The 26,016-nt window shown below is 34.4% G+C and overlaps 1 protein-coding gene across 10 annotated transcripts in view; it reads right to left on the bottom strand.

The window, feature by feature from the left end:
* CCDC91 (coiled-coil domain containing 91) overlaps window positions 1-26,016 on the bottom strand; it is a 393,065-nt gene that overhangs the window by 296,825 nt on the left and 70,224 nt on the right. For all 10 annotated transcript variants that reach the window (XM_055085536.1, XM_055085539.1, XM_055085537.1 and 7 more), the window contains 2 exons: window positions 9,484-9,526; window positions 7,341-7,419 (listed from right to left, as the gene is read on the bottom strand). In XM_055085536.1, the coding sequence (XP_054941511.1) occupies window positions 7,341-7,419; window positions 9,484-9,513 (109 nt within the window). In that variant the 5' untranslated portion in view covers window positions 9,514-9,526. The remainder of the gene's footprint in view (window positions 1-7,340; window positions 7,420-9,483; window positions 9,527-26,016) is intronic.

Below are 26,016 nucleotides of genomic sequence, written 5' to 3'. Positions count from 1 at the left end.
GGCCGCTGAGCCTGCGTGTCCGGAGCCTGTGCTCCGCGACGGGAGAGGCCACAACAGAGGGAGGCCAGAGAAAAAAAAAAAAAAAAAAAAAAAAAAAAAAAAAATGTCCAATGTGGATACAAAGTAGAAGCGACAAAAGTTTTCAAACATTACCTATACTGCCTATTATAATACAGTATGTGAAGATGGAGTAAGTCACCTTCAAATTTTACCTCAAATATAGATCAGACCAATGAATTCAGTTAATGTTTACTACCCCTATGTGCAAACCACAGATTAATCTGAAAAACAAATCACAATTTTTTCTCAAACAAAAATGTGTGGACTCAGATTCTGAGCTCTTATAGATGTGTAACAGATTCTACTGGAAAAACAGGGTTAGCAAGGAGAGTAAATGGGATATTAACAAAATGGCCGGTTTGTTGTCCTAGGTTTTCCTGGCCAGGAGAATGGAGAATGGAAAAACTGAACCATGAAATCAAAAAGGCATCTGTCTTCCAGGTTTCTCTCTGCCAATGTCTTGAGAAAAATGTTTGAGCTTTCCTGTTGGCTTTGTATGCAAATAGCTCCAGATGCAAAGTGAACCACATCTAAGTTATTTGGTTCAACATCTGCTGGTCCAGTTCCCATTATTCCTTCTAAAGGGTCGGCTTGTGAAAAGACAGTTAGTTTGCCCTCTATATAAGCTGTTTTGAAGGAGCTAATTTGGATTAAAGTATCTATCTGGACCACTTGTTTTTCCCTTTGATGGTCAATGCAGTCTAATGTGGTCTGTGTAGTGCTGCAAGGAACTTAGAAACATATTGGAAAGGACAGTATTCAAGGTTTTGCCTCCCACCTCGCCTTCTAGGCAATTTATATTTATACAGTTTAAAGTAGAAAGTGAACAGTCATTTGCCTCTAAAACAGCACCACCCACACTGTACACAATGGCAACATGACAACACTTTCTGACCTAATATACTTTTCATGCAACCTCTATCACAGATTTGAAACTAAAGTTATTGATAAAAGCACTTGCTAGTATTAACATTACATTTCATGAGACACCTTGTCATTTGAGATGACAGGTTTCATACGGTATCACAAAAGTGGCATAAGTTGGTCCACAGCACATGGCACTTACTGCCTGATACACAGTATATTTTCAAACATGTGATAAATGAGTGAATTAGTGAATGAATGAACAAACAAGCTAAATAATTAATTTAAATAAATATCATGGATTCTGAAACTCTGGGTCTGCTGCAATCAGAAAACATAATCAAAAATGTACTAAAGGGCTTCCCTGGTGGCGCAGTGGTTGCGAGTCTGCCTGCCGATGCAGGGGACATGGGTTCGTGCCCCGGTCCGGGAAGATCCCACGTGCCATGGAGCGGCTAGGCCAGTGAGCCATGGCCACTGAGCCTGCGCGTCCGGAGCCTGTGCTCCGCAACAGGAGAGGCCACAACAGTGAGAGGCCTGCATACCACAAAAAAAAAAAAAAAAAAAAAAAAAAAAATGTACTAAAGCCAAACTAACAGTCTAATGTTCTTAGAACTTGTAAGGTCAAGCAAAGATAGAGTCCTTCCTTCAAAAGGGTATGGTAGGAAAGATAACTTGCACTGGAAGGTAAAAGTGGACAAAAAGGAAGAAATGAGAATATCTATCTATGTCTACATTCTGATATATATATATACATTTGCATTTATATGTACATAAATACGTGTATATCAGAAGATAGACATTCATTTCGAAAAGTTAGTTTCCTAAAAGGCAGAGTATTACCAGTCTTATAAAAATTTACAAAAGATAGTTAATTGTTTGAGAATGATTTTGAAAAAAAAATGTTTTTCTAAAAAATATAGTTCTATGAGAAGCAAATTCAAAAAACTTCCTAATATCTTATGCTATGCAAAATCTGGAATGATTTTCCTTTGGGAAAAATGTTTAGAAGAATAATATTTTAAAAAGGAGGTAAAAGAACTGGATACTATTATTGCTGCTTCTAGACTCCTAATATTTTGAACTAAAATTTAGTCTAACCTCTGCTGTCCTCTACTGTTATCTGCTGACACACTGTAGGACCAGGGAAAAAATTAGAAAAAAATAGAAAAATAGCTGTTCTCTCTTTCTGAGAATCTGTGACTACTCTTACTAACCATTATCCCCAGGTTATTTGTCTGAATTGGGAATGACCAGGAAAGTTAACTGAGCCCTAGAGGAAATAGCTTCTTAGCCATCTTTGAATAATTATCTAAGATTTCCAAGATTACTATAATTTTTAAAGAAAGCTTAAATTTGCCTTCCTCTAACTTGTGATTAAAAAACTATTTAAATACCCTGAAAGAATTAAAATAAGCAAAAAGAGTTACTTGAAAGTAAATGTGCTCTATTAATTATCAAAAACAATTACTGATTAGCAAGGCACAATGCTATACTAGGTACTTTTGATTCAAAAATGTTTAAAACATGGTCTCTGCCCTCCAAGGCTTAAACTAAAATAGACATGCAGAGATGAAAGTCATACTGATAAAATCATATCTTTAAAAATACAAATTAGGGCTTCCCTGGTGGCACAGTGGTTGAGAGTCCGCCTGCCGATGCAGGGGACACGGGTTCGTGCCCAGGTCCGGGAAGATCCCACATGCCGCGGAGCGGCTGGGCCCGTGAGCCATGGCCGCTGAGCCTGCGCGTCCGGAGCCTGTGCTCCGCAACGGGAGAGGCCACAACAGTGAGAGGCCCGCGTACCGCAAAAAAAAAAAAAAAAAAAAAAAAAAAAAAAAAAACACAAATTAGTACACCAATGTTCATAGCAGCATTATTTACAATGGCCAAAGGAAGCAACCCAAGTGTCCACGGACGAATGAACAGATAAACAAAATGTGGTCTGTACATACAATATTATTCAGGCTAGGAAAGGCAGGAAATTCTGACACATGCTACAACATGGATGAACCTTGAGAATATCATGCTAAGTAAAATAAACCAATCACAAAAAGAAAAATACTGGATGATTCTATTTATATGAGATATCCAGAGAAGTCAAAATTCATAGAGGTAGAAAGCAGAAAGATAGTTGCCAGGGACTGGGGGGAGGGGGAATTGGATAGTTATTGTTTAATGGCTATAGAGTTTCAGTTTTACAAATGAAAAAGTTCTAGAGATTAGTTGCACAACAATGTGAATATAATTAAAAATACCGAATTGTACACTTAAAACTGATTAATATGGTGGGGGGGTGGGATAAATGGGAGATTGGGATTGACTATATATAAAATACTATACATATAATACATATATTTATATACTATATATAAAATACTCTATCATATATAAAATAGATGACTAATAAGAACCTACTGTATAGCACAGGGAACTCTATTCAATACTGTGTAATGACCTATATGGGAAAAGAATCTAAGAAAGAGTGGATATGTGTATATGTATAACTGACTCACTTTGCTGTACAGCAGAAACTAATATAACATTGTAAATAAACTATACTCCAATAAAAAAATTAATTAATAAAAAACTAATTAATATGGTAAATTTTATGTTATACGTATTTTACCACAATTTAAAAAAAATACAAATTGGCATAAGCTAAGTGCCAAGCAAATGGTGCAGAAAAAAATGATACAGTAGCTCAGAAGAAGGAGCAATTATGAGATATGGAACAAACAGTGAAAACACTATGTTTTTTCTTAAAAGAAAAAATAAGACTCAAGTAAACAGACAGGAGTTGAGGGAAGGTGTGACAACCAGAAGCAATGGCAAACAGATAGGAACAGACATCATCTAGAAACAAGGTAGATCACAGTTTGGCTCACAGGCTTCAAACAATAACCATGGAGACAAGCTAGAGGGTAAGGCTATGAAATAGAGAGGAAAATGATTGAGGCAATTCTTCTCATTGAGTAGCTTTCACTGAAATGAAATAATAATCATCACACTTTTATTGAGAGTAAAGGCAAGAGGAAAAAAGGAGATTCATAATTTCATATTCATTCATCACTTACATTCTCCAACGCCTTTGATAAAGGAAGTGTAGAGACATATCATAAGTTAGATGCCACACCTCTGATGAGGGAGGGGCCTAGAGATAATTATTTGTGTAAAGAACCAACATGAGCATTTCACTTATTCTGACTGGCAATTTTTTAATTTCATTATCAGCATTGCATATAATCTGGTATTTTAAAAGTTCCCACTACATAAATGATGCTATTATTACAGAGGTAATAATAGGTACCACGTTCATTAACAGTACCTCAATTCATTAACAGTACTGAAGGCTAAAAACAGACATTCTGAGAGACAAATTATCCCAGTTGCTATTATGAAATCATCCTCCAACAAACCACCAGCCCTAAAGCAGGATAATCACTAGGCACACTAAGCCACTACACTCCGTACTTAACACAATCATTTATCCTAACCCCAAGAATGAACATTTCTATTCTCCCCAAAACACTTTAAAAATTTAAACCAAATGTTTCTGAATAATCTTCTTGGATTTTATGCTGTGATAATATTTGGCTAATAGTCATCTCAAAAATATTTTTTCATATAGATTACAGACAGCTAGAATATAGGTAGAAAACCAGACAGAAGGAGAATACTAGTCTTCTTAAACTAGAAAGAATCTGCTTTAGATCTCTTAAAGAGTTCCTCTCTTTTCTGGATTTAGTGCGGAAATGATTAAATTGTTACGCTAATCAGCTTGTTCACATCACCCTTATCTAAACAATTTCAAAATACCTGAATCAGAGGCAAAATCCAGCAGCCAGAGGAAGACAAACTATATTCAACAAAGGAGAAAGACTGCTTTCGCTGAGCAAACACCTAACATGCCATTAACTTCAGCTCTTGGCCAGATTTGTTTTCCTTCACTTCTGCAAGTCACTGAGGAAATCCAAAAAGAGGACTTTCTTCAGGTCTGATTTTTTTCAGTGAGGAAGAGACAATGTGTGTGTGTGTGTGTGTGTGTGTGTGTGTGTGTGTGTGTGTGTACACTAGAGGGATTATTCTTTAATTCTAGTTCATTAGTCTTTGAGGACTTGACCTACAAATATACAGATATATAGAGATGTGACATATAATAATAAGTTGCTCACAATATACAATTCTCTAATACATTGCCACAATAACTATAGGAAAACAAACACTCCTCCTGCTTTCATGCAAAGTAAAGAAGTCCAATCTGGCTTCAACTTCTACTCTGTTGAAACCATTTCCTTCAATGACATTTAGGACTGTCTGTGGGTTTTTCTCAGTCTCAAATCTCACTGACCTCCCTACAGCCTTTGACATCAGCGACCATGCCTTCTTTGAAATGTTCTACTCCTTATGTCTGTGTTGCACTAGCCCCTACTCTCCTTATCTCTCAAGTCTCTGGTCTCTTTTTCTTCCTCCTGTTCTCTACCTATGGACATCCAAATTCCTCTACTTAAGGCTATTCTCTCTACATGTTGTTTCCCCCAGTGATCTCCTACAACTTCAACTGTCATATCAATGGAAAAACTCCCAAACGGAGAACTCCAGCCCACCTTTCTCCGAACCCTAGGTACTTTAAATAGTCATGTCTAAGACAAATTCATTAAGGCCTCATACTGCCCGAAACCAACTCTTTTAAATTCTCTATTTCTGTTCATGGTAATACCATCCTTCCAGAACCGAGGCTCGTAACCTTAAAAATCCATTTTGACTCCTCCTTCACCCTCACAGCCAGTCAGTCAGATAGTCCTGCAGATGCTTTTTTCAAAAAACAGTTACTGAAAATAAACTGAGATCGAATCTGAAAGTACAAATTTCACTCCTAAACACAGTTATCTGTATCAAACTCCAAAACTTATTATAAACTGTCATTTCATCATCTGTATGACAGGAATAATGTAGTTGCCCTACCTACAATAAACAAAACATAATAGCACACTGAAAATCCTAAACCATCATATAAATATCACTATCTCAAGTCTTCCTATCCACTCCCATTGTCACCCTAGTCTAATCATTTAGTCAGTTACTTACTCACTCATTCATTCATTAATTCGTTTTTTCTTTATTCTTTCTACAAAATTTACTGAGGGCCAACTATAAGCCAGGCACTATGTTCAGCATTTAAGACATAACAATAGGAAAAACAGACATAGTACCTTACAAAACTTACAGTCTAACATGAAAGCCAGAAAATAGGTGCACGTAGATGTGAGAAGGTTCTCTGGGAAGGCTTCCCAGAAAAAGAAACATTAAAGTAAGAAACGACCCATAAAACACACACGAGTTTATATGATAAGGGAGTGGAAGAGAGCGGCAGTGGGAAGCAAGGTGAGCAATTCTTGGCAAAGGAAACAACACATACAAAGCCTGCAAACAAGAATGAGCATGCTGACGGTGCCATCCTCTTTCCCACATCTACACCTTTATTCCAAGCATTTTTCTCCCTTCAGAATCTTTCCCCATTCCAATCTCTGCCTATTGAAATTATATGCATCCTTCAAAGCCCAGATCAATGATATACACGCAGCTTCAAGGACACTACTTGACTCACACCAGGCATGAAGTAACATTTGCTAAACGAATGGATGACGAAATCATCATTCTTCCCAAATCACAAATCTGCTTCATATTACAAATATGTATGTGCCTGCCCTTGAAGTAAAGGACATGTCCCCACAGTGTCTCATACATAATAAGTGTTGGAAAAATATTTGTAGAATGAATAACTCTAATAATCTAAGATGAGGCAGAGCTGTTGAAGGATGATATTTTCATCTTCGACTCCTGACTTTACAATGATTTGGCAGAACAAAAAGAAAATGCAAAGTATTATTTAGACAGAATTATATTAATACTGAACATTAGGTCTTCCATAAAATACCTCACAATAATGGAATTTATATTTGTATTTAATTTCCTGGATGGCTTAATTCTTAATACTTTTGAATGATTTTCCTGTAGAAAAACTTCTAAATTTAAATACTGTTGGGGATGACAAATCATTTTTATAATATTTTTAGAATATTAAGAAGAAGGAGTCTTTAATTAATGAAATGGACATTCTAAAAAAATTAGCTGGCACCTCACCTTCCTAAAACAAAGACAAATTTGGAAATGTCAATTGTACTTTAATTTTATTTAATGTTCATGATATCATTTTCAGAATCATGCCTCAAGCCACCATTGCAGAATTTGTTACTCAATCCATAATTTGTTATGGAAAAAAACTATGTTAAATTTGGGTCATTCCATTTTTCAGATCAAAGACGGCAAAGTGAAAAGGTAGGAAAGGGTCTTTCAAAAGAAAGGCAAAAATGTTGAATAAGAAAAAAATATTCCTAGTTACTCTATAGTAGTACCTGTAGGAAAAGCAGCCCAAGGAATGGCAGGAGATGTAGTTTGCGTTTCACCATTTCCACCATCAAAAATCTCTGCAGCCTATAAAACAAAGGCAAAATTATTTTAGAAAATCTGAAAAGTATAAATGCTATTTAAGCAACCAAGCCTCCCAATTCTGCAAATGTAATTCTCTGTAATACCCCACACATTTTCAAATTTCCTCTGAATATTCAATTGCTTTTCAGTCTTCAGTGCTACCACCCCCCACTACTAGTGACTACCCCCAGTGTTTGTGCTCTATATCTTTGAGTAAAACTCTTCCTTCCTTTCTCAAATATATCTCCTGCCAATGAAATTTAATTTCATATATCCTTAATCACATTTGCATTTGTGAACTTTATATCTAAGTATTCTAAACTAACTACCACAGCGTTTACCTATGTAAATAAGAAAAATACACCATTTTTCTTCAAAAGTCTAGAGACTCTTTTTCATTAATTATCACAAGACCAAAAAGAGATCAATCTAAAGAAATAGGATTCATCCATATCCTTGAATAATCTACCAGCTGAACTTACTAGCATTCAACATTTAGAGAATTCCTAAAGCTGACATTTAAATTAAAGCCTCTTATTAAACAGTTTTAAAACTATGAGGCAGTCAATTACTGAATGTTGAGTTTGTGGGTAAGAGCGCAGAGTTGTCTCTCTCTTAAGTGTTCAGGTCACAGCAAAATTATCATTGAAAAAAAAAAGCCAGAAATTCAATTTGGATTCTGCATTGAGTTGTCAGCCAAGGAGAAGTCAATTGGGGCAATCTGCCACAGGAGCTAAGTGACGTAGAATACAGTAGCTACTCTCCACGAACTATGACAAATAAACATGGTTTATATACCCAAGGATAGAGACCTTCCATATTTCCATAACAGGATGCAGAAAGAAAGAACCCTAACAACCATAATTAAATTGGAATGGCTGGTTAACTTTGTACCTATATAATATTAAAAGGAATAGATCCATTGAATATACGTTGACGTATAACTGTTACTCTAAGGAACACTATCTACTCTTTTTTCTCTGATATAATAAATCAAGTAACACAATAAGATTCAGTAACATAAATAAGATTCAGTCACCCAACAAAACCCAAAATACTAAAGCAAATACAGGAAATATACAAATGTGCTAAACAAAAAACAATGTTAGATGAAATGAAGAAAACAGGTAAGTTCATATTCTAAATATCTCCATATTAACAGCTATTAAAGATCAACAGAAGAGAAAATGATCCTAACCTAAACTCACACTATTCTTTCATGACATTCAGAGCACTGGATATATACTTAATATCTCATTTCTCCTATTAACATCATTAATTACAGTCCCTATCTCTAACAATTTCCTTTTCACCAAGTTCCAAACTAGGTAAAGATCTTTCTTTAAAAAAAAAAAAAAAAAAAAAAAAAAGCAAAATCACAGAGCTCACTTGATGGTAGTTCCAGGACTTGAGCTCAGGCATCCTGACTCCTAATCCAGAGATTTTCCTGCAAGACTATACTGGCTCCATAAAAATAACTGGGTTACAAAATATTTCAATAAAATGAACACACACTGAAAAGGATTAAGGAAAAGACAGTGCTCCTTCAGCTAACAATTTCCTTACAAAGCATCCAACTAAAACCTAAGAGAATAATCCAACAGTGCAAACATACTAATTAGCTCTATAAGCCACCAAAAGACCATGTACTTAATATACTAAATCAACTCATCACAGGTGTAAGCATGAAAGTATGTGACAGATCTTCAATATTCATCCCTCATCTCACAAGTATTTCCTAATAGACATGTATCCCAGCAAAATCATCTGCAGACAATTTCTCAAACCTCTTCTTTACTGCTTCCACTAGTAGTACTTAACTACCTCAATTTAAACCATTCCTATGGTCATGACCAAGTGTTCAATAACAATAAATCAGTTTTAACTTTCAGAGGGAATATATTTTAATTTTTCTTGATTTCATTTTTTTATTCCAGAGTTATATTCAAAATGATCAAGAAAGGATCATGAACACCAATGATAAATAGTACATTTAGTATACTACATTATAATCCCACAAAGTTGAAACAATTACATAAGCAAAATAAGGTAAATAACAGCACATACCTCAAAACCACCAAAATCATCATCATCCATTCTTTAAGTGCACCTGAAAAACAGAAGACATTGAAACAAGCCCACACACAGAGTCATTTATGTCAAAACACTTCTCTCACTTAAAGGTATATATACATTTTGATTTGTTTTTTTTGATTTATAAATTAAAACTATTTCATTTGGGTTAAAAAATGTATTTTAACCATATGCATATGTATTTTTAATAAAAAGACTGAGGTTTTTTGGCAAAATTAGCCATTCTGGCAATATTAACAATTTCTGTGACTTTTTCAGCGACCATGTATTTTGCCATTTTACATTGAGACGCCAGGAGTGGAAAAATATTCTTTTACATTTTAATTTGCTTTTCCCAAATTGGCACTAGGGCTCAATTCAATAATGCTTCCTGCTTTTTGCATCTATTCCTCAGTTGTCTGGCAACATCAGCACAAACTCCAGTTAAGAACAGGACTGTGGTGAATTTTTGGAAATCTGTCCCACACCACAAAGGTTCTTCCCTCGGTTTCATGGCCGAGGTTGATTTAGATTTTCAAAATTGATCAGCATTTTTGAGCTGTGGCCACAACTTCTGGAGCATTTTGATATGTGTATTTTTAGCTGAAACTGCTTTGCACTTTTGGAAAAATGTGGAGCAAGTTACTAGGCTGATCAAGATAAATCAAGTCATGTATTCATGGAGACCAGGAAAGAGAAAAACACAAGCGAATATCCAGAATACCTCTCTTCTTTACCCTTAAAGTATGTAAGAGAGACGAGCAGTGGGATAATACATGCTTTATTTTGTCCTAATGCACATCATAAAAATAAAAGGATAAAACCATGAGTGCCTGGGCTTTTAAAAAAAGAAGAAAAAGAAAGAAAGAAAGAATAAGAAGGAGACGCTTTTATCTAACAAACAGTGAACTAAAAAACCTGGAAAGGTAAAATGAGTAATAGGTGATATACAGTAAAACAAAAATTAAATTCACAATAAATTCTGAAGTGATACCCTGTTCAATAACTGGTTTCCTTTTCTATCTTTCAAAAGTGAACATATTCAAATATGAATGCTAGTTTTCTTGACCCAGTAATACTAAACGGACTTGATTACAGAAAAACAATCTTCTCCAACTTCTAAAAAAAAAAAAACAGCTAAGCAAATTAAATCATATGCTAAGCTCTAATTCTAAAGGTATTTTCTAAGGCATTTTGCTTTGAGTTATAAAGCAGTAGTTATCTACAGCCATGCTTTGCCTTGTCACTAAAATTAATACTAATGCCTTCAAAAATAAAACTCAAAGATAGTCAAAGAAAAATAAACGGTAAAAAACAATCTCAAGGATTGCTTTAATAGACAAAGAAAATTTATTTTCACAGAAACTCAGTAGGTAATGACACTATAAGGAATATGTAGACAGAAACACATTATAAAAAGGGACTACATTAAATTAATCAGAATATTACACCAGTATTGTCACCATTACCCACAATTTAACAATCTGTTGAAAAATTTTTAAAAGATGTACTTCTCCAAAAATCAAAGCTAAGCAACTCATCCACATACACTTAAAAAATATAAACCAGACTTTCAGAAACTTTTGATGGTGGTTTGTTTGAAATGGAATTCACATTAATTCTGTGTTGCAAGCGAATAGAAATCTGTATGTGATTACATTTTTCATGAAGAAATTATGAAAGAAGAGTGATATGGATACTGAGAATTAACCGAGTCAAACTATAAACACCAAGTTTGTGTTTTCCACATGTGTCCCACGAATCTCAGGAGACAACTAAAAGATATTTTTAGCATCTACAAACACTGTACCCAAATAACATGGTTTCAAAATAATGGAATTTTTAGAGTAATGCTTCTATGTGTTTTCGTAAGTCATATCCCAATAAGTTATTTGTAAGGTGCCAGAAAATTTGAAAACAAAAACAAATACCCATGCCTAACAATCATTTCAGCTTGTTTGCCTGTGGTAATGAACCAAATACCATCAGTTTCCTAAGTACTGATTTAGCTCTACAAAAGAACATATTAGTGACCACGGATGCTTTCCATACCCCAGCAACTATTACATATTAAAATGCAGATTAGTCTTTCTGTACTTTATTTTCAAAGAAATATTAATATATTTTAAAAGACAAATGTGTCCTGAGTTTCTTAAAATACAGTACTAGGGAAATAAACATTATTATTTTAAAGCAATAACCTTTCTCTGAATAATTTAGTTTCAAATTCTGAAATAGTTTCTGTTTCCTTCTGAATATTTTAAAGAGCAGGAGGAAGCAAAATTAACAACACTGATTTATAAAAATCAATTTTACAAAATACAAAAACTAAAAATTAGTTTTTAAAAGGAAGTATTACAAATGTGGGCTTCTTTATGGATTTAGCTTGTCCAATACATTGAGCACACTGTTTTGTCTACCGTGCATCTGTAAACCTTTTAGAAGATTTCTAGCATCTAACATTATCCCATTAAACTGCAAATATAATATAGCAATGCCAAATATATCTGTCATCTAAGTTATAGACTCATGAGCCTGGCCAAAAAATTGACAGATCATGCAGTTCATTCTTTTGTGTCATGGCAGGGGGCGAGATGTATACTTTGTTATGTTGAAAGATTTCATAATATCTAGGCTTAACAATTCTCAGGCTTCTTTCCATCTGAATTTAATCTCTTCTGTTGCACTATTATATTAATTCCCTCCTTAATTATCCTCAGTATTCAATATATTGCTGATATTTCACAAGAAAAACATATACACAACACTTAATGTAACATTTTTATTAAGCAACTCTATAGAAGAGATCACTCAAGGTCCTCAAGGAGTTACAGCCTGGTGTGGAGGAGAGAGCAGTGTGCAAGAAAACAATGCAAACATAACATGAAATATAAAAGGGTCTTAACGAAAGAAGAAAAATAATCCAAGGGGGGAGAAAAAGATTTTCAGAAGGTGAACTGTCTAGTTGGAGCACCATGAAATGCTTCAGGTAAAAGGAGACATTTGAGATTTATTTCAAGAGACTTAGCAGAGAATTTTAAATGGCACATTAAGAACACCCATCTTATTCAAGTCTTTTCCCAAAATCTTTTCCTAAAAGATAGCAAGCAAAGATTTGACTGTTTGCTTTCACATAAACACAGGGTCAAAGAGTAGGTAAAATGAAAAAACTGCAAAAAAAAAAAAAAAAAAAAAAAAACCTGAAAGCAAATACAAGGAAGATGAACCTTATACACTACCAGTGGAGAAAATAAGAATCAATCACGTTTACATCACAGAAACCACAAAAGGCTCAAGAATGGTCAACACCGAAAGTTGGGTAAAGATGAGACTCAAAATAAGAGTCACAGTCAGATATATTCCAAAATCCCCTCCCAGAATCTGCACAACTGGGCAATTTACAATGCCTCATAACAGAAGAAAACTGAAGGTTTATTCCTTGGACAGGGTAAAACCAAGAATCTCTGGATTGGAAGACCAGAGACAGGTGACTAAGTCAAAGTTGTATTAAATTTTGAGATGCATTCCTCAGTCTTCTTTCACCACTCGGCAACCAAACTGCCACTTGTCAGGCTTCAACCTCTGAACAGCAAATTAGAAGATTCTTCTCTGGTGAATCTAATCAACCCATGAAAAAGAACCTCATCAGAAGTTCCACAAAGAAACAGCTCACTCAGGCAACACTACTTTGACAAACCCTACCCACACACACACAGAATTTCCAATTTGCTCCTTATTTCAATAAGAGACAAAGTAAGTATAATGGTTAAAAGAACGGACGATGGAGTCAGGCTGCCTGGATTCAAATCCTAGCTCTGCCACTTACCTACTGTGTTACATTGTGCAAGTTATTTAACATTTTATGACTCAGTTTCCTCATCTGTCAGATAGGAATAATAACAATGGTAACCAATTCCTAAAGTCATTATGAGGATTAAATAAGTTAAAAGAGATGTAGAACAATGTCTGACACACTTTAATCACTATGTAAGTGTATGCTACTTTATTTTTAGTATCTCACTCTTACATATGAAAAGACTGCCAAGGACAATCAAAGACATGAAGAAAGTATCTAATATGAAAAATAGAGACAAAAAAATGGAATAAACAAAGACTACATAGGAGAGAAATTTTTCTAAAAAATAAAAACTATAACTAATACCTTCAGAGAGTTGAGAACAGAAGACAGGGCATTCATGAAATAAGAACAAGAAGCTTTCATTTTTTTGGGGGGCAGAGAGGGTGTAAAACAAGACCAAGGTCTTGAAAATAAAAATGATTACAGAAATGAAAAACTTCAGGTTGGGTAATAGAGCTGAGAAAATCTTCTTTAAAAAGAAGAGTATAAAAGAAAAAGAAATGGAAAGTCAGAGTAAAAATATAAGAAAATTAAAAGATCCAGTCTAGAATTTGTAATATTTAATTATTAGGAATTCTAGAAAGACAGAACAGAGAAAACAAAAGATAAGAAATCATCAACAAAATAATAATAAAAGAAATTTTCTAAAACAAAAGTATACAATTTGCAGATTTAATGGTTCCTCACGTATCTAAGAAAATAGAAGTAAAAACCCACACTAAGTCACAGTAGAGAAAAAGAGAAGATCCTACAAGCTTCTAAAGAGATAAAATAGGTTTTATACAAAGGATAAAGAATATATGTAATGGCATTAGACTTAACAAGAGCATCACTGGAAGGCAAAAAACAATGAAGCAATGCTTCTAAAATTGTGAGGGAAATTCTACAGCACAGAACTTCATAATCAGCCAAACCAACAAATAATCAAGTTGAGGGAGGCATAAGGCATATTCACACCAGCAAAGTCTGAAAAAAAAAAATTCCCAAACACTCTATGGAGTAAACCAAAGGAATAAGACATAAGGAAGACACAGGATTAGGAAAAAGGAAATCCAACTAAAGTGAAAGGCAAAGGGAATTCTCCCAGAAAAAATGAAGTGACTTCCCAAGACATCTATGTAACAAGAAGAGAGAGCAACCAGCCTAAATTGGAGCAGAGCGGAAAGCTCCTGGGAGATGTATTCAAGGAAATGAAATTAATAGACTGTCTCTGTTTTACCATCATAAGAGTAATACTAAACAACTGGGGGAAAATTTAGGCTTGAATTAGTGATTAGAAAATTAACCAAAAGAAAACAGTGAGAAAATAATGTGTTGGACAGGAAAAGTAAACATTATATACTATATTTTTCAGCTGTGAATAGTATTGACATGGTCATAATAATGTAAACAATGAATAACTAACTGCACCAAAATTATAATATAACCATATTGGGAAGGTAGGAGAAAGAAGATGAAGGATGTGGTATGAGGCAGCGGGGCTGGTAAAAGACAGTTAAAGCCTCATCTTCCATAATGGAAAGACGATGGATATGAAATTTAAAAATCGAGAAGTAGCAATAATAAACATGTTATTTTGTGATTCACTGGTAAACACTAAAAGAATCAGCTATATATGCTGAACATCTTGCTTCTAGAAAGCAAGAAATGGAGAGGCTGGATAAGAATAGAGGGCATTAGGAGATGGCTGTGGGTCATAACAAGCCTTTTACAACTTTAAACTGTAGTCACGCATAACTGAATTTTTTTAACGATAGCATATAAAACATCACGGCACAAGGAATCAACTACCCATTATTTCCATCAAAATACTACTCTGAAAAAGAAAACTCAAGGTAAGTTTTTTTTTTTCAGAACAAGCTATAAAAGAAGGCTTAAATGTTTTAAATTAGCATTTAATCAGTGAATAAATGAAAATGTGTCATGTTAGTCTCCTTCATAACATGTTCCCATATTATAAGTATTTATACAAAATGTAAAAGCTTATCTTAGACACCAAAGTTGCCAAAACAAAATGCAAAAAAAAACCAAACAGAGAAACAGACAATTTAGGTAACTGACTTCAGAAAATACAATCTCCAAAGATTATCCAGATTATTCAATGAGCCCGAAGTGCCTTACTAGTTAACACTGTCCATTCAGCATTTAATTCAATCTCTATCCCATCTGGAAAACTACTGGCTAACCAACATCCTCATAATCACAATATTTTTCCATTTGAGACTATTTCATGCCATGTTTCCTAGAAGCAACAGACAGGTGATTTTCTTTTCAGACAGTCCGAAGCAAATACAAATTGGTAAGAGGAAACATAACAAAGCATAGAGGAAACATAACAAAGCAAACACACAGACACACACACACACATACCCTTAGTTAAGGTTAAAAATGAACAGCCATTAAGATTGAACTAAAAGGAAGAGTCTAATCATATAAAATCAGAATTTCAAGCTTATCTGTTCAAGGAAATTATTTGTTTACCTGAATTTCCCTAGCTCTTCCAAGGTAATGTAAGGACCATTTCTTAACCTTCCTTTTTACTCCCTAGGACCTTGAACTACGTAGTTCCTAGCACATACTAGGAGCTCAAAAAATATTTTTGAATCAATGCTTTTGGAATAAATGACTCAATGAAAGCAAATGAGTTACTAGTAGTTCCTCCGTAACTTCCCTTTTCCTCTTATTTCTCCAAGAAAAATACATTGGAGTTTGAGCACTAAAACAGCTCTACCTTTATTAAGGCATGAGCCTGAGAGTCTATATCTTAAAAGAAATTATAGTGCCACATTCCACTCTCTTATCCAATTATTATTGTGGCTAATGATAATTTTGAAACTTCCTATATGAAGCCTAATTGCAGAATTATTACCATACTATAAATAATACTGCCAATGGCAAAATATAATCACAAGTTAAAAAAAATAACTGAGATGTATATTCACTACCTAAAAAATATTCTACTCATAAATGGTGAGACAGGAAAACACCCCAACCAGAACTAATTCTAATAACTAAACATTTTCCTTTATGTAATTTTCATCTGTGCTATCAATTAAGTCTTTGTGTTTGCCAACCTTCATTCAGGAAATTTACATGTCCCAGCAGATGAGAAAAAAAAAGCACTTAGATTCTCCAAATACTTAATCTACTTTCCAACCTGGTTAATTCTTCTACTTCCTCCAACTCCTTAACAGCAATCTTTCCCTCAGCTAACGGTCTACTGATCATATCTCACTCTCAATCTTAACGCTCTACCCAACTTTTCCAGAATTAACCACCTCATTGGGGCCAGTCATATATTCCCAACCAAATAATAAATATTTTCATATGGTTATCCTGCCGTCAATTCAAAATTCTCACTCTGTGAATTACACTCCTTCTATCTGGCAAAATCTCAACCCTCAATGAATCTTAAGGGGTACATACATCACCTCTTCTCACATTTTAAAAGAGGACAAAGGCCTTCTCTGGATAGAAGGAAACAAGACTAAAGAAATACTATAGTCCCTGTCTCTACCTTCTTTACTTCTCTCTAAGAAAAAAATAAGAAGAAGAATGATGAGAGCAGGACATCCATATGTTCTCTACAGGTGAGGTTAATGTATAGAGGTCAGCATGCATGCACAGTACAAGTTCTTTGGGTTCCTCACTGGGAACTTTGTGCCCATAAACAATATAATCTTCCTCTGGTCCAGCTCCCATAAGAGAAGCTCACCAGAGAAAAGCTTCATTTTCTTAGCATGGAGACATATTTTTTAGCTTACAGGTAAGTTTAATTCAGGAGAGAACTTGTAGGAGACCTCATTTCAGCCTCAGTCCATGCCACATTTACATTAAACTTTTAAGACTAGAGCCACTTTTCTGATTCCTATGACTCTTGGTTCTATGTCTCAATAGCTTCAGAATCTGGAGTGGTTACAAGGCAAGAGATAACAGCTCCCACAAAGAACTACCAACAATATCCAACTGCCTGTCTTCTGCTGAGAAGTATCAAAGGAGTCACCATAAAATGCAGGTTTCCCATCTTCAACTGGGTCCACAGTGCAGCCTACCACACCCACTTTTTCTCTAATTGAGCCTCTTTCCCTCATTCTCCGAAGCTATTTCAAAGATTTTCCGCTCTCCTCAAACTTCCAACCTGTCTATTCCTTTCAGTAATCAAAGCACATGACCAAGCCTCCTGCTAAACAGAGAAAACAAAAGGCATTTTAAGGGAAGCCCTTAACTTTTTTCTACCAAAACTACAGTTAGCAGCAGCTACACCCAACTATTCCACTTCCTTCTGCTCACAAGAAAAAAGGAATCCCTCCACCTACTTAGGGCTAATTCCTCATCTGTGCTCTGAGACCTGGCTCTCTCAACTATTCCCTCTCTTTATTAAATATTCAACTTTCCCCTTTTATTTGGCTCCTTCCTATTAACACTGAAACATGTTCCATGTCCTACATCTTTAAAAATGAAACAAAACAAAAACAAAAGCAAAACCATCCTCAACTACATTCTTCTCCAACCACAGCCCACTCCTTTTCACAACTCAACATCATAGATGCTCTATTCTTACAGCCCATGCCTGCAACCAATTACCTCCTTTTCACTAAATGCAAAAAGACACTTTCAATTCCTTGTCTTATTTGAACACTAACAGCATTTGACCAGGCTTTCCTTCTCAAAACACTCTCGATCCGTGGTCTGCAAAACAACCATACTTTTTCCCTTTCTTCCTATTTCTCTGACTGCTTCTTCCCAATCCCCCTTACAGGTTCTTCTTCTACCTACCCTTTAAATGTTAGTTTCTAAGTGCTCCAATCTATCCCCTCTTTTTATCTCATTTCAAATAAACTCTCTAGATTACCTCATTCATTCCTTCAGATTCATTTACAAACAAGTTAAGGAATCTCTAGTTCAGATCCATCTCCTGAGCTTCAGATCCATAAACCCAACAGACAATTGACTAGTTTCTCTTTCATCTAACAGGTACTTCAAATTCAATACAATCAATACTGAACTCAAGACCTCTCCCATCAACCTCAAATTAACTCTTCCTCTAGGATTCCTTCACCCAGTGACTGGTACTGCCATCTACAACACAGTTGACCAAGACAAAAACCTGGAGTCACCCTTGCGTCTTCCTTCTCTCACTCCACACATCCAATCAGTCACCAAATCCTATGTCCTAAATACTTCTAGAATGCATGTACTCAATCACCAATACTTTCATCCTAGTTAAGGCACCTTTATCTTTCATCTGGTTTATAGTATCAGCCTTCAAAATAGTTCTCTGCTTCCAGTTTGCTCCTTTCTATTCCATCCTCCACTCCACTACCCAAGTGATTCTTCTACAGACTCATCTATTTAAAATTTTTCAATGGCTCCTCATCATTTTTTGGATGCAGTCAAAATTCTTAACATGAACTAACAAATCTGTGTAACCTAGCTGTTCCTGCCATCCTCATCTGTAGCATATCCATATACTGCAATCATTATTATTACTGTATTATGAGATCCTCTAAATATATTACTCTATGGCTAAAATAAACTTCCTTTCTTCTTCACAAAAGACTTTTTATTCTAAATCTGTTATTTTCGGTCAGTAGTATTATCATTCTTTAATCTATCCAGAATGCAGAAACTATGTGTTACCTTTTACACTTTACACTATAGCCAGGTATGTCATTCAGTCCTGTATTAGTTTCCTCGCTCCTCTTTCCCTTCTCCTCTGGTGACCATCCTTGTGGTTCAAATATCTATCACTATTTCTGGAAAATTATCAGAACTTACTTTCAGTCACTTTGCTCTTCAATCCGTTCACCACACTGGGTAACTCTTTCTAAAACAATTACGTTTTCAACTCTAAAACTATCATCATATCAATCTCAACTCCAAATCTTCCAAAACAAGAATGACGGGCTTCCCTGGTGGCGCAGTGGTTCAGAGTCCGCCTGCCGATGCAGGGGACACGGGTTCGTGCCCCGGTCCGGGAGGATCCCACATGCCGCCGAGCGGCTGGGCCCGTGAAAAAAAAAAAGAATGACAAATCCATGCCTCTATGGGACACAAACTGTGGAGCCTCACCATGTAAGCAAAGCAAACATGAAGACAAAGTTGTGAATTGCACTGGCACTAATGATTAGAAGTAAAAATGTATCCTGTAAAAAAGCCTACAATTACATCACAATATTAAGGCAATATTATGAGGGTACTCCATACAACAAGCAATAGAGAAAAGTGTTAGTTAACAACACAGTAAAATCAGTGCTGACAACTTTATAAAGTGCAGAAGATCACAAATGTAATTTTCTCTAATAAAGTGTTTCATATCTTTCATAGTGTTATATATGCTCGTCTATTTTTTTTCTATTTATAGTGAAGTCTCATTTATCTGGACAGATATATCTGATAATCTCATCTAACTGGAACATGGTTGTTCTGATACAATAAGCATAACACACTTAGGTAGATAACAGTGAAATTATAAACTCAGTGTCTCAGTGTTCAGATACTTTAACCATAGACAGCTTTACACTCTTGATTAAGAATTTGTTTACTCTTCTACTAGACATAATTAGAGGCCCCCAAATGCCTCTCTGACCTCAACTATAACTCCCCCTGATGCACTTTGTTCTAGCTACATGTATCCTCCCTATCAGTCATACTCCTACCTCAAGGCACCTGGGGGGGGTTTTAATTGTTTATTCTTTTTTGTTTTTTTTTAATAAAATTAGGATATGAAAACCCACCACCAAGCATAAAACTGAAGATCCTAACAAGAAATTACACATAACCCCTCCTTGGACCTCTCTGGACTCACAATCCTAAATTTATTTTTCATCATTCCTTCACTTTCAAGTTAATGAAGTTCCATTTTATCTACACTACAAAAAAGCAGATTATTTTTATTTTAACTATTCTTAAAGAGTATCCCATGACATAAATTTAGGGGGCTTAACTTTTTCACATATTATGTTGCTAATATTATTTTAGCTGCCATTCATTCTTTTGACTACTATAATATACCTCAGTTTATTCAGTCACTTTCCTGTCAATAGACAGTTGGGTGGCTTACAATATTTTGTTACTGAAAACAGAACTGCTACGAACATTCTCCAACACATCTACTTTTGTATATACACAGAATTTCTGTTGGGTGTATGTCTATAAGTAAAACTACTGGGTTTTAAGGTTTGTCTATGTTTAGCTCCACAAGATAATGAAAAACTATTTTCCAAAATGGCTGCTCGAATTCTACTTGCAGAAGCAACATATAAAAGTATTGTGAATCCACATACTTTCCAACATTTGGTTTTAAATGGTATCTCATTGTGTACTTAATTTGATTTCCCCAATCATTAACAAAGTTGAAATCTCTTCATATGATTATTAATCACATATAGTTTCTCTTTTATCAAATACCTATTTATGTCTTTCACTATTTTTCTGTTGTTTGTGCCTTTTGAGTTGTATGATTTTTTTATATTAATCATTGTCAGTTGTGTATATTGTAAACATCTAGTTTATAACCTGTCTTTCACTTTCTTTAAGGCAGCTTTTGATGAACAAAAATTCTTAATGTTAACTGAATCTATTATTACAATAACTAATCAGTTTATAGTCTTATCTTTTAAATCCTTTCCTATCCTTAGGTTTAAAAAGATATACACACCTGTATTTTCTACAAATAAAATTAAAATTTCATATTTAACATTTAAGTACTTAAACCATCTGCAGTTTAATTTTTGTGTATGGTAGAACCACAGATCCAATTTCTTTCTTTCTTTTTTTTTGCCAATACAGATAATTTTTTCGATTACATTCAATGAATAGTAACTTCTTTCCTAACTAATCTGATACGCCATCTTTATCACATACCAAAATTCCATAAATATGTGGATCTGTTTCTGGCTATTGAATTATTTCAGTAGAAATGAAATCTATGATAATGAACCATCCTATCCGTAAACATGTTCTATAACTAAGATATACCATGGTTAATCTTTTTTAATGCCTATTAATAAAATCTTATCAATTTCCCTAAAGAAGTCTTGCATATCTCCTGTTAGATTTATTCTTAGATACTGATATTCCATGATACATTAATGTCTTCTTTTATATTTTCTAGTTGTCTATTGTTGTTGTATAATACGATTAAACTCTGTATATTTATCTTATATCCATTCTTTGCTAAACTCATATCTAATAATTTATTTACATCTTTTGATTTTCTATGTAAATGATCATATTATCTCCAGATAACAAGTTTTATTTCTTTCCAATTCTTATTCTCTAATTTCTTTTTCTTACCTTAAAGCACTAGCTATGTCCTCCAATAAAATGCTATGTAAAAGAGTTAATGTGGTGATTATACTTTTCAAAGACAGTATCAAAAATACCTCCTAACTTACATACTCTCCTAAGAATGAAACAATGATATTCCTCCCAGTGAGCTGTAAGGTCTCTGTCTTCTCCCTTTGAACCTATGTATATCGTTATGACTTCCACAGCCAACACAGCACAGCAGAATTAACATGTGTGACTTCCTCAGGTAATAAAAAGGCAACTTCTGTCTTGTGTCCTTGTATTGTTCAACTTGTAACCTAGCTACCATGTTATGAGAAAAGCCAAGCCAGCCCACTTGAAGAGACGACACGGAGAAGCCACATGCAAATTTTCCAGCTGATTGCCTGAGTTCCCAGCCAGCAACTGGAATCAAACCACCAGATATATGAAGATACTTCCAGATGATTCCAGGCTCTAGCTATCAAGCCACTTCCAGTGTTTAAGTCATCCCACTGAGGCATTAGAAAGGGTGGAGCAGTAACAAACCTTCCTACTCTGCAGTGTCCCTGTTCCTGACCCTCAGAATCCGTAAGTATAATAAAATAGTTGTTTTATGCCCTTAAGTTTGGGATGATTTGTAAAACAGTAGATTGGGTTAAAACATCCATGCCTATACCATTCCTGTTTTTAAAGGGAATGTTTTTAATATTTCTCCATTTAAATAAATGTTTGCTGATGACTGTTGGTTTTTTTTTAATAGTCCCAACAGGTTAAAGAATCTCCTTCTTTTCCTAATTTATTAAGCATCCTAACCATGAACTTACACTGATAATCAAATGTTTTTTTCTACCTACTGACATTACCATATGATTTTTCTCTTTTAATCTATTAATGTCATCATTTACATTTATAGATCATGTAATAGTAAACCATCCTTGCATACCTGAAAAAAAGCCAACTTTGTGATAGCATTTTTCTTCTTTTACAATGTTGGTTTCAATCTGCTAATATCTTGTTTGAGATTTCTACAGCTATATTCATGAGTGAAATACATCTGCAATTTTCATTTCTTGTCATGCCTTCATCTGGTTTAGATATCAGGGTTACGTAGGGCTTTCAGAACTAGGTGGGGCAACATCCTCTTTTTCTATTAATTAAAAAGAGATTGCATCAGATTGGAATAACCTATTTCTTAAAATTTTGGTAGAAACTTGCTTAGCAAATCATCTGGACTTGTTGCTTTCTTTGTGGTAAGATTCAATTTCTTATAATTATAGAATGATTCAGACTTTTAATTTCTTCCTCATTTTTTGTAAGTAATATTTTTCTAGAAATGTGTCTACTTCTTCTAAGTTTTTAAAAAACAGTTGGCATAAAGTTGTTAACAGTATCATCATATTGTTTTTTTATTACGGTAAAATAAATACAACATAAAATTAACTATCTTAACCATGTTTAAGTGTACAGTTCAGCAGTATTAAGTAGATTCATACTATTGTGAAATCACCATCATCCATCTTTTCATCTTGCAAAACTAAAACTCTGTACCCATTAAACAATAACTCTCCATTCTCATCTCCCTAGTCCTTGACAACCATCACTCTATTTTCTGTCTACATGATTTTGACTACTCTTAAGTGCCTCATGTAAGCGGAATAATACAGTAATTGTCTTTTTGTGACTGGCTTATTTCACATAGCATAATTTCCTCAACGCTCTTCCACGCTGTAGCATATATCAGAATTCCCTTCCTTTTTAAGACTGAATAATATTCCATTATAAATAAGTACCACATTTTGCTTATCCATTCATCTGTCAGTGGACACTTGGGTTGTTTCCATGTCTTAGCTATTGTGAAGAATACTGCTATGAACATGGGTGTACGAGTATCTTTTCAAGACCCTGCTTTTAATTATTTTGAATATATACCCTGAAGTGGAATTGTTAGAGTATGCGGTAATTCTACTTTTAATTTCTGAAGGAACTGCCATACTGTCTTCCACAACAGCTGTATCATTTTGCATTCCCACCAACAGTGTTCAAGGGTTCCAATTTCTCTAATCTTCATCAACACTTAGTATTTTCTGGGTTTTTTTTTTTTAATAGTAGCCATCCTAATGGGTGTGAGGTGGTGTCTCATTACAACTGATTTTGCATTTCCCTAATGATTAATGATGTTGAGCATCTTTTCATGAGCTTATTGCATTCTGGACATCTTCTTTGGAGAAATGTCTATTCAAAACCTTTGCCCATTTTTTAATCTACTTGTTTGTTTTTTCTTGTTGAGTTTTAGGAGCTCTCTATATATTCTGGATATTAATTCCTTATCAGATATATAGTTTGCAAATATTTTCTCCCATTCTGTGGAGAAACTAAATCTTTCAAACACTGCTAGTGGAAATGTAAAATGGCACAGCTACTCTGGAAAATAATTTGTCAGTTTCTTTAAAAGCTAAATATGCACTTACCAAAAGATCTAGCAATTGTACTTCTGGGCATTTTTCCCAAAGAAATGAAAACTTATGTCCACACAAAAATCTGTACACAATTGTTCATAGCTTTGTTTTTAACAGTCAAAAAATGGAAACCACCAAAATGTCCTAAAATAAGCGAACAGTTAATCGAACTGTGCCACATCCATGCCACTGTAGTATTAGTCAGCATTAAAAAGAAAAGAACTATTGATACACGCAACAAGTTGGATGTATCTCAAGGGCATTATACTGAGTGAAAAAAAGCCAATCTCAAAAGGTCAAATACTGTATGATTCCATTTATATAACATTGTCAGAGTGACAAAATTGTAAATATGGAGAACAAATTAGTGGTTGCTAGCAGTTGAGGATGGTGGGGAGGGAGGGAGTAGGGCTGACTATAAAAGGGTAGCACAAGGATATCTTATTGGTGACAGAATAGTTATGTGTTTTGATTTGATATTGGTTCTGCAGTAAAATAACAGAACTGTACACACACACACTGTACCAATATCAACTTCCTGGTTTTGATATTGTACTACAGTTACATGAAATATAACCATTTGGGAAACTGAATGAAAAGTAAGCAGGACTTCTCTGTACTATCTTTGCAACTTCTTATGAATCTACAAACATTTCAAAATGAAAAGTTTTTTTCAAATCCACACATCTTAAAAAAGTTAAAGTATGTATTTTACTAAAATAAAATCTAAATGTGTCTCTTTTAAAATGTTTTGTCTTATACTGTGTTTTCCTTTTAATTGGCTCACCAATTTATCACATAACTGCCTTAGGTTCATAATGCATTAATTTAGTACGTTTTAGAAACACCAACACCAATGACTTGACAGAAGAGGTGTGCCCATTTTGAGGCATAAATACTATTTACCTCAGTTTTTTATAAACAGCAACAAAAATTACGAGACAAACAAAAAAGAAAGAAAATTGTCAGGAGACAAAGAAATCAACAAAACCAGGCCAGGAGACCAGGAGATGATCCAGATGACAGGAATTAAAAAAAAAAAAAAAAAAAAGCAACTGTGATTAATATAAGAATAATGTGGAAAGGTAGAAAGCATGCATACCGTGGCTATCAACAGATAGATGGAAACTATTATAAAGAGTAAAATGGAAATGCTGGTAATGAAAAACACAGTATCAGAGAGGGAAATATCTTTTATGGGCTTATAATGCACAGAACAGAAAAAAAAAAGCAGTGACCTTGAAAATAGATCAACAGAAATTATCCAAATTGAAACACATACAAACATATATTGAGAAAAAAAAGAAAAAAGTATCCATCCTTGAACTGCAGGACAGTATCAGAGGGCCTATCATATGTGTAATTAAAATTGCAAAAGAAAGGAGAAAACAGAGAGAAATATTTAAAGAGACATTGGCTGAGAGTTTTTCAAAATTAATTAAAGACAACAAACACAAACCAAGAAAATTCAGAGAACCCACACCAGATAAAGTGCACAAATTCTCATAAAACCTAATGTGAGGTAAGATACACACACACAAAAAAGTAAAACATATGAGAGATTTGGAAAGACCCCTCAAAATAGGATAGGAAATTAAAAGCAAATTATCTTTCTCCTTTAATATGTAATAAACAGCTACTTATTCCTCATACATACTCTTCAAATCTGAAAAAAAAGTTAACGGTTTCAGTCATCAAATAACTGAATAACATACAATAGCTAAGCTGTTACAGAATTGGCTGTCTGAATCTATACCAATACTATAACTTTAGAAGTATGAAACTATGCTAATTATTTCCAGATACTCAACATTTTTCTCCTAGTAAGAAATATGGTACATGAAACCAAAGATTTCTCATTAGTAAATCATGAAGAGACTGAAATTTTTAGCATATATTGATAAAGATGCTCAGTTGAACTCCAAATTTAAACAGTCT

This window comes from Physeter macrocephalus, chromosome 6 (genome assembly GCF_002837175.3).
Source record: "Physeter macrocephalus isolate SW-GA chromosome 6, ASM283717v5, whole genome shotgun sequence".
Lineage (NCBI taxonomy): Eukaryota > Metazoa > Chordata > Mammalia > Artiodactyla > Physeteridae > Physeter > Physeter macrocephalus.
Note: the sequence above shows the minus strand (reverse complement) of the source record. Positions and strands in the feature narration are given on the sequence as shown.